General features: G+C 46.0%; 1 protein-coding gene across 3 annotated transcripts in view; it reads right to left on the bottom strand.

Moving 5' to 3' along the window:
• CACNA1B (calcium voltage-gated channel subunit alpha1 B) overlaps positions 1 to 15,196 on the bottom strand; it is a 254,918-nt gene that overhangs the window by 162,105 nt on the left and 77,617 nt on the right. For 2 of the 3 annotated variants that reach the window (XM_072633213.1, XM_072633212.1), the window contains 4 exons: positions 9,208 to 9,311; positions 3,897 to 4,012; positions 3,697 to 3,753; positions 2,961 to 3,050 (listed from right to left, as the gene is read on the bottom strand). In XM_072633213.1, coding sequence (XP_072489314.1) covers positions 2,961 to 3,050; positions 3,697 to 3,753; positions 3,897 to 4,012; positions 9,208 to 9,311 — 367 coding nt within the window. Of the gene's footprint in view, positions 1 to 2,960; positions 3,054 to 3,696; positions 3,754 to 3,896; positions 4,013 to 9,207; positions 9,312 to 15,196 lie in introns of all 3 variants that reach the window. The other variant, XM_072633211.1, reaches the window with a different exon arrangement.

Below are 15,196 nucleotides of genomic sequence, written 5' to 3'. Positions count from 1 at the left end.
TGGGGAATTGGAGCATCCTAGTCAGAAGAAGACGGAAAATTACTCCATTCCGATCAAATAAAGACAGACAATTAGAGGCTTTCACACACAGCAGTGGCATCACACTGTTTTTCTCTCTTTATGCTTGGCCACCAGGAAAAAGAAACAGAAACTGAGAACAGGAAACTTGAAAGAACAGCTGGGGGCCTCCCCTCAGATGGCTAGAAACAGGAATTGGATGCATCAGTGAAGGGAATTTAAGTCTATAATAAAATAAAATCCTATCTGGCCTTTTGGCACTAAGCTGCCTTGAAGCCCTAAATTATAGGCACTAGAACCAGAGATGGGTGTCTCCCTTAGAAAAGCCTTCCACTAAAAGTATTAAGATCAAGGGTGTTAAAGATCAGGGAGTTAAAGATTTGTCCTACAAAAGTCTGGGATCAAAACTAGGATTGAATTAAGCAGTGATTGATGACAGTTAACGATTAAAGGGATAGGCACCTATTTGACTTAGGTGTTTCCAATGATTTAAACCTTGTTCCAAATTATAATTGATTTAACCAGAATTACTTAATGCTTATGCACATACTAAAAAAATTGTGTTTAGCTGTTCTTACAAAGACTTATGCTTTTATAGAAAAAGAATAAACTGAGTGAACAGGTGCTCTAATCTTTGCCTTGGTTAGCCACACCTAATGGAAAGTCAAATTGTTTGTATAAGGAAGTAACCAAGGCAACCCTGCCCACCTATTAGCAATCTGTGATGAAATGACCCTTCCCTGCTATTAGTGGAAACTATGTACATAATATTAATATGTAAAGTATTGGTGAGATCATAAAATTGTATGATCAGAAGCATGAGTCAGGTCTGGCAACTGGGCCAGGGCAGGTTTGAAATGGCATAGGATTCTAGAATTGGTAGGAACTTTAGGGACCTCTCAAGGCCCACAACTTCATTTTACAGATGGGGAAATTGAGTCTCAGAGAAGTTAAAGTGACTTGCCCAGGGTCACATCGGTAATAAGTATCTGTGGCAGGCTTTGAAGCCTGATCATCCTCTACACTATTTTGCTTCTTGGTGTTTTAAGCCCTGCTTTCAAGATCTAATGCTACAGAAGCTGCCTCAAGCATGGTAAAATGCTACAGAAGCTGCCTAAAGCATGGTAAAATGTACCATCTTTAAAAAGAAAAAAGGAGTCAGTTCTGAGCACTGGCAGGGGCATCTTCCTTCTTGGCCTATCCCCAGGGTTTGTGGTAGTCTTGTAAAAAGGGCAGGCCTGGAGTCTTCTTGGAGCAGGAGATTAAAAAAAAGCCAATGCTTTCCCCATGGGTAAGGCCTGGCTCAAGGCTATGGCCCACATAGGATTGAAACCACATTTGGAAACTTAGCTCCTTAGGGGATATTCCAACTTTTGTGATGAGCTCAGAAATTCTCTAGTCTCTTATTGTTCTCAGAAATTCTCTAGTCTCTTGTGGTTCTGTCCTTTTTCAGTCATGTCTGACTCTTTGTGACCCCATTTGGAATTTTTTTGGCAAAGATACAGAAGTAGTTTTCCATTTCCTTCTCCAGCTCATTTTAAAGATGAGAAAACTGAGGCAAACAGGGTTATGTGATTTTTCCAGGGTCACAGAGCTCCCGGTACTCCATCCACTGTGCCACCTAGAGCTTTCCCTCTTGTTCTCTCTCTCTTTCTCTCCTTCCCTCCCTCCCTTCTTTCCTCCTTTTTTCTTTCTCTCCCTCTCCCTCCCTCCCTCCCTCCCTCCCTCCCTCCCTCCCTCTCTCTCTCTCTCTCTCTCTCTCTCTCTCTCTCACCTTAAATTAACTAGTATTTGTCTACGTACAGTGTAAACACTGCCCTATCCCATTAAATATAAACTGCTTGAAGTCAAGGACAGCCTCATTTTTGTCACCAAATCTCCCAAAGTCTAGCACAGCACCTTGAATATAGTAGCAAAGGCTTCATCTTGGTTTGTAAAGTTGGCATTCAGAGCCCAACACAATCAGAAACCACCCTACCCTTCCAGCCTTCCCTCATATCACTCCCCTCCATATATTCTCTGTTCTGGCCAAACTGTCCCCTGAAATGCCATCATCCTTCTGCCTGTGTCCCTTTGCTCACACTGCTTCCCATGCCATGGATGCCCCTCCTCCATGACCTTGCCTGTTGAATTCTAACCTATCCTTTAAAGGCCAGCTCAAGTGACAACTCTTCCAGACTCTCTGTGACCTCCCACATAGAAATGATATCACAGAAGATTTTGGTCTCTCTCTTTTTCACTCATCATATAATGTTAGGTACTCTAATTATTAATAAAATTAATTAATAAAAATTAGTTATTAACTTAATTATTCTATCTATCAATTCTCCCTACTGGACTACAGGACACCATGTCTTACCTAAACCTTATACTTCTCATAGCTCCAAAACATAGTACTCTGTACACAGTAGGTACTTAATACATGTTTGTTTAAGGAAGGAAGAAGTAGCCTATTAGGAAAAAGGGAAACTCTCAGGAAGGGAATCTGGGGCATAGCCAGTGGTGTCATCAGCCCCATTTGTGCCTCAGATAATTTTTACAGAGTTCATCTGAACTGCAGGACAGATGATTAGGAAGAAATGAATTGTCCCTGGAAGCTATCCTTGCAGACCAATGAAAGGATCAGCCCTTATGGTACTTAGACTTACCAGTTATCTGCTAACTGTCCATATCCCTAATGGAGCCCTAGGCTGCCCCCTGAGTGGGCAAACAGGATCCTCCTGGAAACTTTGTTTTAAACTCAGGCAATGATGCAAAGATGAGCTTTCAGAAAGCCCACCCCAATGGGTGTCTTGATACAAGCCTTATAGAAACTCCTCAAAGTTAAGTAAACGCAAACTGCAGCCAGCCCAAACCCTGCAGAGCCTAGCTGTAGGCTGCAGCTATCTCCACAGGCCCTCATCTGACCACCATACCATAGGCATGGAGGATGCTGGACTCACCAACAGAGCAGAGGTCTGCGAAGCGATCGTCCCCTTCTTCTGCATGGATCAGGTCATTTTTACTCTTCTTGGTGGCTGCTCTCTTCAGCACTGCTTTAAACAAAACAGAGATAAAGGAGAAAAACAGGCCCCGGGAGCAGCACAGCCGGGGAACATCCCAGGCCCCTAGTTTCCATTAAGTCAGTCAATAGGCATTAATAAAGTGCCTACTATGTGACAGTCAACTTTCCTATTGGCCTTCTTTCTTCTCTCTCCTTTCCTTAGACTGGGTTAGAAATGCAATCACATAGGCCAAGACTGAGGGCCAAAATTTGTACCCAGGGCACATCCTCCAACTTCTTTTCCTACCACCTTATATGCTTTTCCCTTCACATCAATGTGAGTACATTCCAGGTCAGTTTAAATCATGGTCCTTCCACTATTAGTACTGTGCCTTTGAGTCAGTCACTTGACCCCTTTCAGACCCAATTTTCCCATGTATAACAGGAGGGTATTAGATAAGATAATCTCTAAGAACCTTCCAACTCTAGCAATCTGTGATGATGAATCTTATGAGGAGGCAAGGAGAAGGAAAAGAATGCCACTTACACAGAGGTCTCTATGGTGGGGTAGGAGTGGGGGTGGGGAGAGGCAGGCAGAGAGACAAGTATGGCTATGGGCCCAACCCCTGAGAGATTGTGGAAGCAAACACCCCAGGGGTTGCGTGGGGCAGAGAGCAAACAAGAAAGTCACCTACCATCCAAAGGGGACTTCTCATCTGCATTCTTGTCCTCTTCTGCCAACATGACCTCCTCTGGAAAGGGAGACAGAAACACTGAACCAGGAGCAAACCTTGCGGTCCCCATGAGACAAGCCCATACCTGACCCTCCTTTGACATCCTACCACAGGCCAAGATGGCAGTTCCTTGACCTGGTGCCAGAGAGTGAGTATCTTACCAGCCTTGAAGATCCACTCCAAGTAACCATTAAGCTCCCGTTCAATCTGTTGCTGCCGGCGGAGTTTCAGAAAGGCCCGGCGGTTTTCTACCCTCTCTCTCTCTTTGGCAAATTCCCTGGGGGTTAGATCAAGGGAAGGGCAGTGGTTAAACCAAGCTGGCTGGGTCTTCAGAACCTCATAGCTCCCCAGGACTAATAATCATCATAGAGAATCACTGACATCCCTAGACCACGTTCAGATTTAAAAAGTGTAGATTTCCTCATGACAAACCTGTGTAGGAGGTAGAACAAGCATTATGACCATTTTACACATGGGAGGCAAAAGGATTGACCACATATTACATGGTCACCCACTTACCAGGTCTGAGCAGGGATCTGAACTCCCTTCTCCTTAGTCCAGGTTCTGACCATTACAGAAGGCTCACTCTCCAAGTCAGTGAATCAAATCTCCCTATCTAGACTGGGACTTGCCTGGAGGCAGGAGGCCATGCTTCCTCTACCCTTCTCTATCTTCCCAAAGTTTAGAGGCAAGGATAGTTACAGAATTTCCACACATCCTCATGGATTTATTTCCCCAAGTGGCAAGGAAATGCTCTATCTAGGAGAGCCCAATTGGGTGAAAATCACCCTGAAGTTTTTAGAGAATCAATAATGGAACATACCTCCCCCCTCCTCCCCGAGAGGTAGGAGGTTACAAAGGATAGAGTATTGTGTGGCAGTAAAGTCATGGATTCAGACCTCAAAGGAACTTCAGAGACCATCTAGTCTAACCTCCTCACTTTACAAATGAGGAAACTGAGGCTCAGGGAGGTTCAATGATTTGCCCAAGGTCACAAAGATACTAAGCATCACAGGAGGAATTGAACCCAGAGCCAATGTTCTTTCCACAATACCACTCAGCCTGCTGGTTTCTTTGCTATCCTTCAGTTCTTTTGCTATTACAGAGCCCTAAGAGAGAGCCAGGAATTAAGAGAGATAGAAGAAAAGGGATATGTGAAATAAGAAAGATATGAGAGACACAGAGAGAGATATGTGAACAAAAATGCCACAGGGAAATATCAAAAAGGCAAGACAGCCACAGAGCAGGCAGGTGTTCGGGGTGCTTGGTGTTGTGGGGAGATGAGCAGGAATGACAGGATTTCAAAGGCTCCAGGGCTGATTTCCTTTGAAGTTACTATACTCCCCACTTACACAGGAGGACCTTTGAGGCCCAGATAAAAACAGGGCTTAAGGGACTGTAAAGGAAGGAACAGAGACTTCTCTCCACCTCCTACCATCAGCAGCTCAAAGGCCCTGGCTCTGGTGTTCAGGACTCTCACACTGTCCTGGGGAGAAGAAAGGCTGCTTGATCTTCTGGCTTTGGGGCAGGAATGGACTAAGATCCCCAGGTCATGTCCAGGCTGCTGAAGTCTGCCTGATTAGTCTCTCTGGGCAGGAAAAGCTGCCTCCCTCCAACCAGAACCAGAAAAGAAAGTTCCATATCTGACGCTACCCAACCTTCTGAATCCCAGGGCAAAAGAGGGCTTAGGATTCATATAGCATCCCTTGGACGTTCCACACAATAAAGGTGTAGGAGGTAGTGGGGGTGGGGGGAAGATGTGACCCTTGGGAACAGAGGTGTCATAGACATATGCTGACCCCTGACCTCAGAACCAGATAGATTCTTGACCTTAGCTCTAGAGTAAAGAAATCACCCAGGCCAGAATGACTATTATTGCTAGCCACAGACTAGCTCCCTACATCCTGACCATGTTCTAAATAGTAAGCCCTATCACATACCCAAGTCACACACTTAGCCCAGATCTTGACACAGACCAATTCCTAAACACTGGCCACAGAACCCCAAACCTGACCTTTACCTTAGTCACATTTATACTTTACCACAGTGAAGAATCATAGTTATAGACCTAGAGTGGAAGAAGTCTCCTTAGAAGCCACCTGCTTCTAACATGAGGAAACTGAGGCAGAAAGAAGTTAAGCTATTTGCCCGGGATCACATAGCTAGTGCCTGAGGCAGGTTTTGAACCCAGACTTTTCTGATTCCAAGCCCAAATCTCTATCCACTACTCCCTGCTGCCTTTCTTGGTTCCAGAGGTCAGAGGTCAGCCACGCTCTGATCTCCAATCTATGGGGCCACAGTCCTGAGCACTATATATCTGATCCAATTAGACCTCTAATTTGCTCTCTGGGGATCTTCCCCATCCCACATGTTCACTGGCATTTGCTATTTCTCACCTGAGCCCATATCCCCTAAGGGGAAAAGAGGAGGCCAGTAAAGCTACCTCCCCCTCAGTCTTTTTAAACAAGAATCTCAAGGTCTATATTATGTGATTCTGCCCCTTCGATGTCTTCCCCAAGGATGGCAGCAATCACTCTGAGGTGAGGCAGCGGCAGCCATCTATAGTTATCTTCTCCAGGTTACCCCAGACTTCCTTTGGAATGCCCTAGAAATCTCTTCCTCCTGGAAGCTCCCTCAACCCCCAGAATTCACACAGTGGACGTACTGTCCACCCCTGGAACCTCTCCCTCTGATTGAATGCTCTTCCCAGAACCTCCATTTAAAGAGGGAGCATAGGCTGTCCATGTCTCATTCTTCTTCAGGCTGCACTCCAGACCTTCTATGGCATCTCCCCACATGGTCCCCTGACCTGATCAACATATGTTTCCTTCCCTCATTAGAATGTAAGCTCCTTCAGGGCAAGGATGGTCTCTATATTTGTTTTCCCAGCTTTTAGCACAGTGCTTGGCACATCACAAGCATTCAATACAACTGTGTTCACTGACTATAGAGCTGAGTCGAGGAGCACAGAGTTTGCCATCTTAAAATTCTACTTGAAGACTCAGTTGCCCACAACCTGGCACTAGACTCAGGAGCCAGGCAAAGGAATCAGTGAGCTTAGTTATACCTCTGACTCCACAATGAGTGAGTCATCTCCACCTTGAGGGCCTCAGTTTCTCCACCTGTGAAATGTACTTAACCATAACTGCCTCCTTCCACTTTTGCCTGGAAACCCCAAGGATTAATGAGAAAATGTCTGTGGGGCCCTGGGAGGAAAGAAAGATGCTATATCAGTTCAAAGCCTGATCCTTCCCTGAACTTTGAAGCCCAGGCATCAAAGCACCGGGCCTCCTGCAAGCACCGGGTATGAGGGCCCCTGCTGTGGACCCTTTATGTTGGCCTCAGACTGCAGGAGGCCCAGGTTGCTCCTGCTCCTGAGATAATCATAGTTCATCAGCTTACAAGTATGTATTCCTGTAGTGGCCTTCTAGGGTCTATCTCTAATCTGTCCTCTGAGAGGAACTTCCAGGCATAGCTCGGACACATCTGCATGGGGGATGGATAGAAAGAGTGACCACCCTACAGACGTGCACAGCAACTGTGGATCTGTGGGCAGAGGCTGAGGCAAGAGCCCCTGGACAAAGTGCTCCATAACTGTCTTCCTCAATCTCTCTAGGAGACCTGAGGCAAATCCTGGCCCTGGTCCAAGACTCAGTTTCTCCTTCAGGATAACAAGGTTTTAGACAGTTAATCTTACCAACTGTTTGCCCTAATTCTGCACACTCTGGGCCAGGGGTGGGGAAGCTACAGCCTCAAAGCCTTCTAGGTCTTTGGGTGTGGCCTTTTGACTGAGTACAAATTTTACAGAACAAATCCTTTCATTAAGAGAATTTGTTCTGTGAAGTTTGAATTCAGTCAAAAGACTGTACTTCAGGAGCTAGAGGGCCACGTGTGATCTCGAGGCCACAGGTTCCCCACCCCTGCTTCTAGGCCCTCCTCAGAGAGAGCTGATCTATTAAGGAGGTGGAAGTGGGGCCTCCTAGTGCACAGGGGAACTGGCTATAAAGCACTGGGGCAGTGGAAAGACAATTGGGTTTAGAGTTTAAAAATCTGAGTCTGAATTCTGAATCTACCACTTATTACTACCTATTTGACCTCAGGTAAGTTACCTCAGGGAGAGAATGCTCAGGGATCATCCCCAAACCTCCCTAATTCAGGTTCCCCCAGGGAAGGCAATCTTCCTAGGGATAGATTATAATCCCAGAAATACTCCCAAATCACTGCAACTAGGGAATGGCCCGAAGAATTCAGAATTACTATAGTCAGTGTCTCCATCCTTCTGGGCTTTAAACACTAAATACTCCTGCAATCTCATTTCTATTTGTCTGCCCAGGCACCATCAGAGCTATCACAAAATCTGAATGGTCAGCAAAGCCATAAGGGCAGTGAAAACATACTCCATGCGGATGAAACTGGGCACTGTGTCTGCCTCCTGTCATTCTCTAAGCCCCCATCTACACAGCACAGGGTGGAGACTTGGGAGTGGTCTGATTACACGGATTACAAAAGTAGGCTGTGTGCCCAATCTCTCAGGAGGACCCAGGGTGGGAACTTGTAAATAGGTCCAGCCTCCAGGGCTTGGTTGGTTAGGGGTCAAGGAGGGAAGAGGGGGGTGTCTGTCACTAGGGCTCTGATGGTTGGACCAGTCCTTTCCAGGTCAGCATCTGGAGAACTTGGTCTGATTTCATCATTCACTATCCCCCTTACCCTCAACTTCATCCCTACCCTAAGCATCTGGAGGAGGGGTGGGGCCAGGGACAGAGAATCACAAATCTGGAAGACAGAGTGGAATAATGAAGGAGTATATGAATCTGGAATAGAGGGAGGAACAGCTGGGGGGGGGGGGGGCCATGGTTCTGGGAAACAGAGGGGAAGAGCTGGGGGAAGATCGGGACTCTGGGAGATAGAAGTATCCAAGGATGGAGTCAAGAAACAGTGTTCAAAGCCAAGGGAAAGAGGAGGGGAAAGAAAAGGGGAAAAGGATAAGGGAGGGCAGAGGAGGGAGCTAAAAGTTCTTACTTCATGGGCCTAGTCTCCACTGAGACTGTGAAATCACAGTTCCCGGTGCAAGCCATTAAATATTAATTCATATTAAATATTAATGTATGACATGAGCCCTGCAGCGCCTGAATGAACAGCACAGGGGCCTCCAGGGATGAGAATCTGGGCCACTCTAGGGCCTTTGGTTGCCCTCTTTCCAGGCTTCCTTCCGGGCTCAGCTTGGGGAGGAAGGAGTTAAGGAGGGTCTGGGGAACCCTATCCTCCCTTCAAGGCTGTCAGATTTAAAAGCTTTTAGAAGTCTCAGGCACTTTGCAAATCATAGAGCTGGTATAGAATCTCAGGCACTAATGTGACATTTGTGTATCCTGCCTGATTCCAAGTCTCCCCTGAGCCCCCAACTTCCTGACCTTACATGGTCCCATCTTACCCAGAGAGCATCTTGGGACATGAGGTAACAGTTTCCCATCTTACCCTGAGAGCACTCCCAGAACCAGGTTGAGCATGAAGAAAGATCCAATGATGATGAGAGGGATGAAATAAAGCCAGTTCCAGGTATTTCCTGCTGCATCATTAGTCTAGAAGTAACAGGAAAGGAATAAGAAATTGGAGATGGAATAGGCACTAGACACTCTTGCCCAACTATTACACACACACACACACACACACACACACACACACACACCCTCCAGAGAAGGGGGTTCTTAACCTTTTTGTGTGTCATGGTGAAGCTTATGGACCCCTTCTCAGAATAATGGTTTTAAGTGCATAAAATAAAATACATCAGCTTACAAGACAAGTCAATTATACTGAAATACAATTATCAGAATATTAAAAAAAAAAAGTTCACAGACCCCGAGTCAAGAACCTGTACTCTAGAAGTCCTTCTGTGGTAGGGCCAAACAGATGGCTTACCTTGCTCTCATGCCTCCCCTCCTCTGCTCTCCTCTGCCATTCTCTGTACTCAGAATTGGACAGACAGGTCAAGATCACCCAGGGCAGGACAGGTGGTTTCCAGCATTTCTACACCTCAGCTCTACACCCACAGTAAGAAATATCACTCACCTCATTCCTATACTTCCCCTTCTACTCCGTCTCTTATCCTAGATCTCCTCATCTCCAAGGGGAACCAACTATTTACCCCATTTCTGTGCCTCATGCCAGAGGAAAGAATGATGAAAAAATTCTTGTCTACATTGCAAATGACTGCCTGGGGATAGACCAACAACGTGTCCCAGCTACCGCTTGAAGGTAGAGGAAGTAAGGACCTTGGACAGCTCCTCCCAGGCAGGCCCTGCCTGCCAATTCCTTGCACAAAGCCCTCTGAGGCAGTCTCCCAGGACCCAATGCAAAACTTTCATTTCAGTTTGTCTCTTTGTGAGCTTAGACAATCAGGACCTGAGCTGGACAGTGAAGGGCTGGAAGACATTGAAAGAAGATGGGGATGGGAAGGCTACTTAATACAAAGGCAGAGGGCAGATGGCACTTCTCTGGTCAGCTCAGTGGTTTGGTTGTTATATGGGCCTTGTTGTTCAGTTGTTTCAGTCATTTACAACTCTCCATGACCCCATTTGGTGTTTTCTTGGCAGAGATACTAGAGTAGTTTTCCATTTCCTTCTCCAGCTCATTTTACAGATGAGGAAACTGAGGCAAACAGGATTAAGTGACTTGCCCAGGGTCACACAGCTAGGAAGTGTCTGAGGACAGATTTGAAGTCATGAAGATGACGTATTGACACTGGTCCCTAAACTGTCAAACTCAAAACTATCTCTTCTCCCTAGTTAGGCTAGTTACTGTCAGATTCTGGTTTCAACTTCTCCCTCAGGAACAGGGTCACCACTTTGCCCTAGCCCAGCCTAGCCTGGTCTGGGCTTCTGATCATGGCCCAGGTACCTGGTTCATTCCAAAGCTCAGAGCTGACCTCTCCCCATCCACTCCCCCCCTACACAAACACACACTTCCTGGGGCCTTATGGTGTTTGGGAGCTGCAGGGCTTGGGGACTTAAGGCAGGGATGTGCTCAGGACCTGCTTATGAAGCACCATGCTGGGGGTGGGGCCATCACAGACTTCACTGGCTATTTTTAGGGGCTGCCTTTTGTTAAAGTTTCTTTGTGGAAATTGGTTCCTTTGGTGGCTGCAGGGAAAGGACAGCCAAGATCCTCATTACCGCCTTTGTCCCCGACTGTCTCTGTTCCCTCCACCAGGCACGTGATGCCTTTTTCTCGCCAGATCCTGTCATTAGATCATTCCACATGAAAGACACGATCTCTAAATTAGACCTGCCCAGCATCTGATTTGGGCTTAATACTTCATAGCTGTCTCTCCAGGGGAAGCGACTTCAAGGCCCTTAAAGTGGCTAACCCCAGCAAAGACTGGATATAGCATTCAGAGCAAGGATCACCCTTTTCCTGGGACAGGTTCAAAATGTCATTGGCAGATGGGTAGATTTAAAGGGTCAATATATAACAACACTTGGCTTTGACCACACACTATCACTTACTGCTTGTGTTATGTGGAGCAAAGCATCACCTCTTGGAGCCTCAGTTTCCTCCTCTAGCTATAAACCCAATGATTCTAAAACTGCACGAACCATTTGACCTATAGTACTCCATATAGTTCACAATGCAACAGGTGTCCCATGCAACAGGCTCCCATTGAAACAGGTGTCAAATGCATTGGCACCTAATGCATCACAGTCCTTCAGGCAAGATAACTCCCCAATTAGGCTGTTTGCTTGTGCAGCTGAGCTTAGCAAAACCCTTGAGGGTGTGAGTGCAGAGCCAGGTGGATGATGTGAGGGATTGAACAGTGCCCACTTGGGCTCTCCTCCAAGATCCTCCCTCCTGCTGCACCACCCACACAACCCCAAAGCCCTACCTTGACCAGTCAGGCCCATGAGGGTGAACTCTGGGGAGCAGTTAGAATAGGACACATCTCTATACCCAGCTATGAGATTTTTACAGTAAATGCCACTTCTTCATATAAGAAACAATAGTTAAACACATTATACCTATTTTGTGAGGATACCCCATTTCCCTACACCCCCACAGTCTCTGCCTCAGAGGCATATTGCATAGCTCCTTCCTTCCTTCTTTCTTTCTTTCCTTTTCTCCCTCAGTGCTTCCTAAGACTTAACCTAATCAACCCCAAAAATCTCCCAATAAAAGGTCTATGAATCAGTGGCTATTTTGTGAAAAGGAACTGGCAGATCTAGGAAGGCCCAGGAATTGCTCCAGATCCCAAAGGAGCAGGGAGGAGTCGCTGGGGCTCTGTGATTTTTCTCCCTTACCCACAGAGCTAGAACCCCTTAGCTGTGCATTCATAAAGAGAATATAGGTGCCTGGTCTCCCCTCCTCCTCCCCTAACTATTAAGCACTGCTCCTATAGCAAAAAAATAAAACAAAACCTAGTCCCAGATGAAAAGAATGGTGGAGAGAGGGAGGGCGCTAAGAAGTGGAGAGGTTGCTACATAGAAGAGCAGACAGGTCTGAGTAGCATATGAAAATACAATTCACCAAGCATTTATTAATCACCATTTGTCAGGCACTGTGATCAACACTGTGTATGAGGAGATAAAAATCAAATAATTCCTGCCATCAAAGAGTTTACACCGTTTATTTGTTTTTAAAGCCTGAGTTCTCCCTCTCTCACGAAGGCAGGAAATGCTAGGACCTATTCACGGGCCTCATCTACTAATTAGTAGTACACCACTACTAATTTTGACCTGTTCTGTTCTGACCTAGGTGAGTTTGCTCCCTTCTTAGGCAACCTGAGAACAGCCCACCACTTTGATACCAGACTTAGTGCAGATACTAGTTTGGCCCACTGCATCTCATAGCTCCCACACTAAAGAGACCCACCAGACTCTAACTCTCCAGTAGCTTGTATTTGTGTACCAACATACATCAGGTGCTTACATCCTACTGGACACTATTAGGGCACTAGGCAGTGGGTTCCTAGTATCACCAATAGGTGAAGGGGTTTCTCCCTGCTGACAGATGAGGATGCAATACCCCCAGGGAATTAAATGTGAAACACTGGGCTACCATGCAGTCTCCTGGAAAGGGCTGTCAAAACTTTCCCTTCCTTCTTGGTGTAGCCTGGAATATATGTCTCTGACAGGGTCCATAGGCTGATATCAGTTACCCAGAGCTCTGGGGAAAAGCAAGGCAGAAACCTGAATTTCTCTGCAAGGCCGAGTCTATGTCCTTGGCACAGCCCAACAGTCAGGGTTCTCAAGCAGTGTAGGTTCTAATGCCTTCTCAGCCATAGACTCCTTGTCCAGGTAGCCCTGGAAAGGCCCACAAACCACTCTGGACTCATCCTTTGTGAGAGACGCATTAACATCAGAGGTCTGAGGTGAGTATGATGTCAATCCTAAGGCAGCAGGAATTCTCAGAGGAAGTATCTATTACCTTGGCACCATAGTTACTTCCTCTCTCCTTTATACAGATTTCTGGCACAGTCTGTCAGCAGAAGGGGACAGTAAGTGATGGGGTGGGGGTAGAGGGGAAGCATCATTATTCCCTAGGTTTCCTGAGAGAAAGTCTCTTAGGAGCTCAAGCACTGGTACGTCGGATACTAATCTTGAAAAGTCTAGGAATGGCTGAAAATAAGGGAACTAAAAATAGGATGAGATGGTTCCAGTAATAAATAGCCCACCCAGAGCCCCATTCTAAAGAGACCCTAGAGGAGAAAGCATATGGTAGGGGTAGGGGTATGGGGGAGGATAGAACCAAAAGGAGTGAGGAGGACCAGGCAGAAAGGGTGGGAGACCTGGAGAAGGCTCCTTGGAAAGCAGCAGAAGCAGTTATCCCAGAAAAAAATAAAGAACCCACTCATGCCCACACCACTAGGCTTGCCTGTCTCAGACTGCTGCTATGCCTGCTATCGGGGGAGCACGTGCCCCTCCCAAGGCCCACACCAATGGGTTGCTACTGTTGGCATCAAAACATGGAAACCATGAAGTGAAACCAGATGGAAAACATCCTACTCATCTACCTTCATCAGAGGAACTCCTCTCATCCCCTGACATTCTGTCTGGTCTCATTTCCCAATGGTTAAAAAGTTCTTACTCTCCCCATCTCGGTGATACTGAGTCCCAGACTAAAGAAGAGGACCATCCACCCCCTTCTCTAGCCCCTCCTGCCTTTTCTTTCATTCCCTAGGACCTTGACATTGGTCCTTCAATATCTCCATATCTACCCACCCTTGCCACTCTGCCCTATAGAAATCTCAGTCTATAATTAGCAAACTTTCCTTTATTTTAGACTTATTGCTCTTATTTTCCTTTCACCTTTCTGGCTCTCACCAAGACCTGGCTCTACTAGATGACACTGCTTCCCAGGAGTACCTTTCCAATACTGGCTTCATCCTCTTTCATACCTCTTGCTTCTGAAGGCAGAGTCAGAATACTCCTTGTACCTCATTGCCACTTTAGGACTCTCCCTCTACCACCATTACACAGCTACTTCTAGCTAGAGGTTGCTATCTTTCCTCCTTTGAGGTTCACTCTATCCAAATTTATCACCCAAACTAGTTTCTGGTGGTTATTATCTATCAACCCCCAACAACTCCATTCTCATAAGTTAAAAACCTGGTTTATAGTATCCTTCTCCATCCCAATTCCTGCCATCATACTAATACTCAACATAGTGTCCTCTCCACATTCCTCAATCTGACCAAGTCCCATTACCTTCTCCTTAACCCCACCACATGTCCTTGATCTTGCCATCATGCACATGTGCTCCAATCCCATGATCAGGAATTCTGAAATTTCTTTATCTTTTCATGGACTCAATCATTCCATCTCTCCATATGCTCTACTCCTCCCCAACCAATTATTTGTTCTTAACCTAACCTCTAATCTCTCTACCTCTCCATATCTTCATTATCCCTGTTCTGACTATAATTTTCTCCCTTCCTAATCTCAACCTGCTAATGAACCAGGTCTGCTCTATGCTATCCTTTGCTCTTAAATCCCTTGCTCTCTAGTACCACTACTGATCACTGTTTGTCAAAGCCCAAGACTGGATAATTCCTACCATCAATCAACTCATATATGACTGAACAGAGCTGCAATAACTCTGACAACCAAAGCTACTTGGATTCACTACAAATTTATGCTTCTTTATCCCATCATGACCCTCATGAAAACAAGGCAATCAAAGAATTAAATTTTGATTTTTCCTAATTTATTCTCTATTCCATTCTCCACCATGTCTTTTCACAACTTTGTCTCTCCTCAAGCCTCCATTAGCACCCCTTTTCCCTCCTCACAACTGAGATCCTCAATTCATACACCATCTAAAAATATTATTTACAAAGAATTCCATCTTCTCCCTTTACCTCACAACTCCTTGGCATCATTCCTCACCATTTCCTCCTTTAGTCTCTGATGAAGGGGTGACCTTTCTTCTCATCCCATCACCTCCAAAAGACTGCCCTCTATTATTATTCCTT

This window comes from Notamacropus eugenii, chromosome 1, assembly GCF_028372415.1.
Source record: "Notamacropus eugenii isolate mMacEug1 chromosome 1, mMacEug1.pri_v2, whole genome shotgun sequence".
NCBI classification, from domain to species: Eukaryota; Metazoa; Chordata; class Mammalia; order Diprotodontia; family Macropodidae; genus Notamacropus; species Notamacropus eugenii.
The sequence above is the reverse complement of the archived record's forward strand: the minus strand, read 5'-3'. Positions and strand labels throughout refer to the sequence as shown.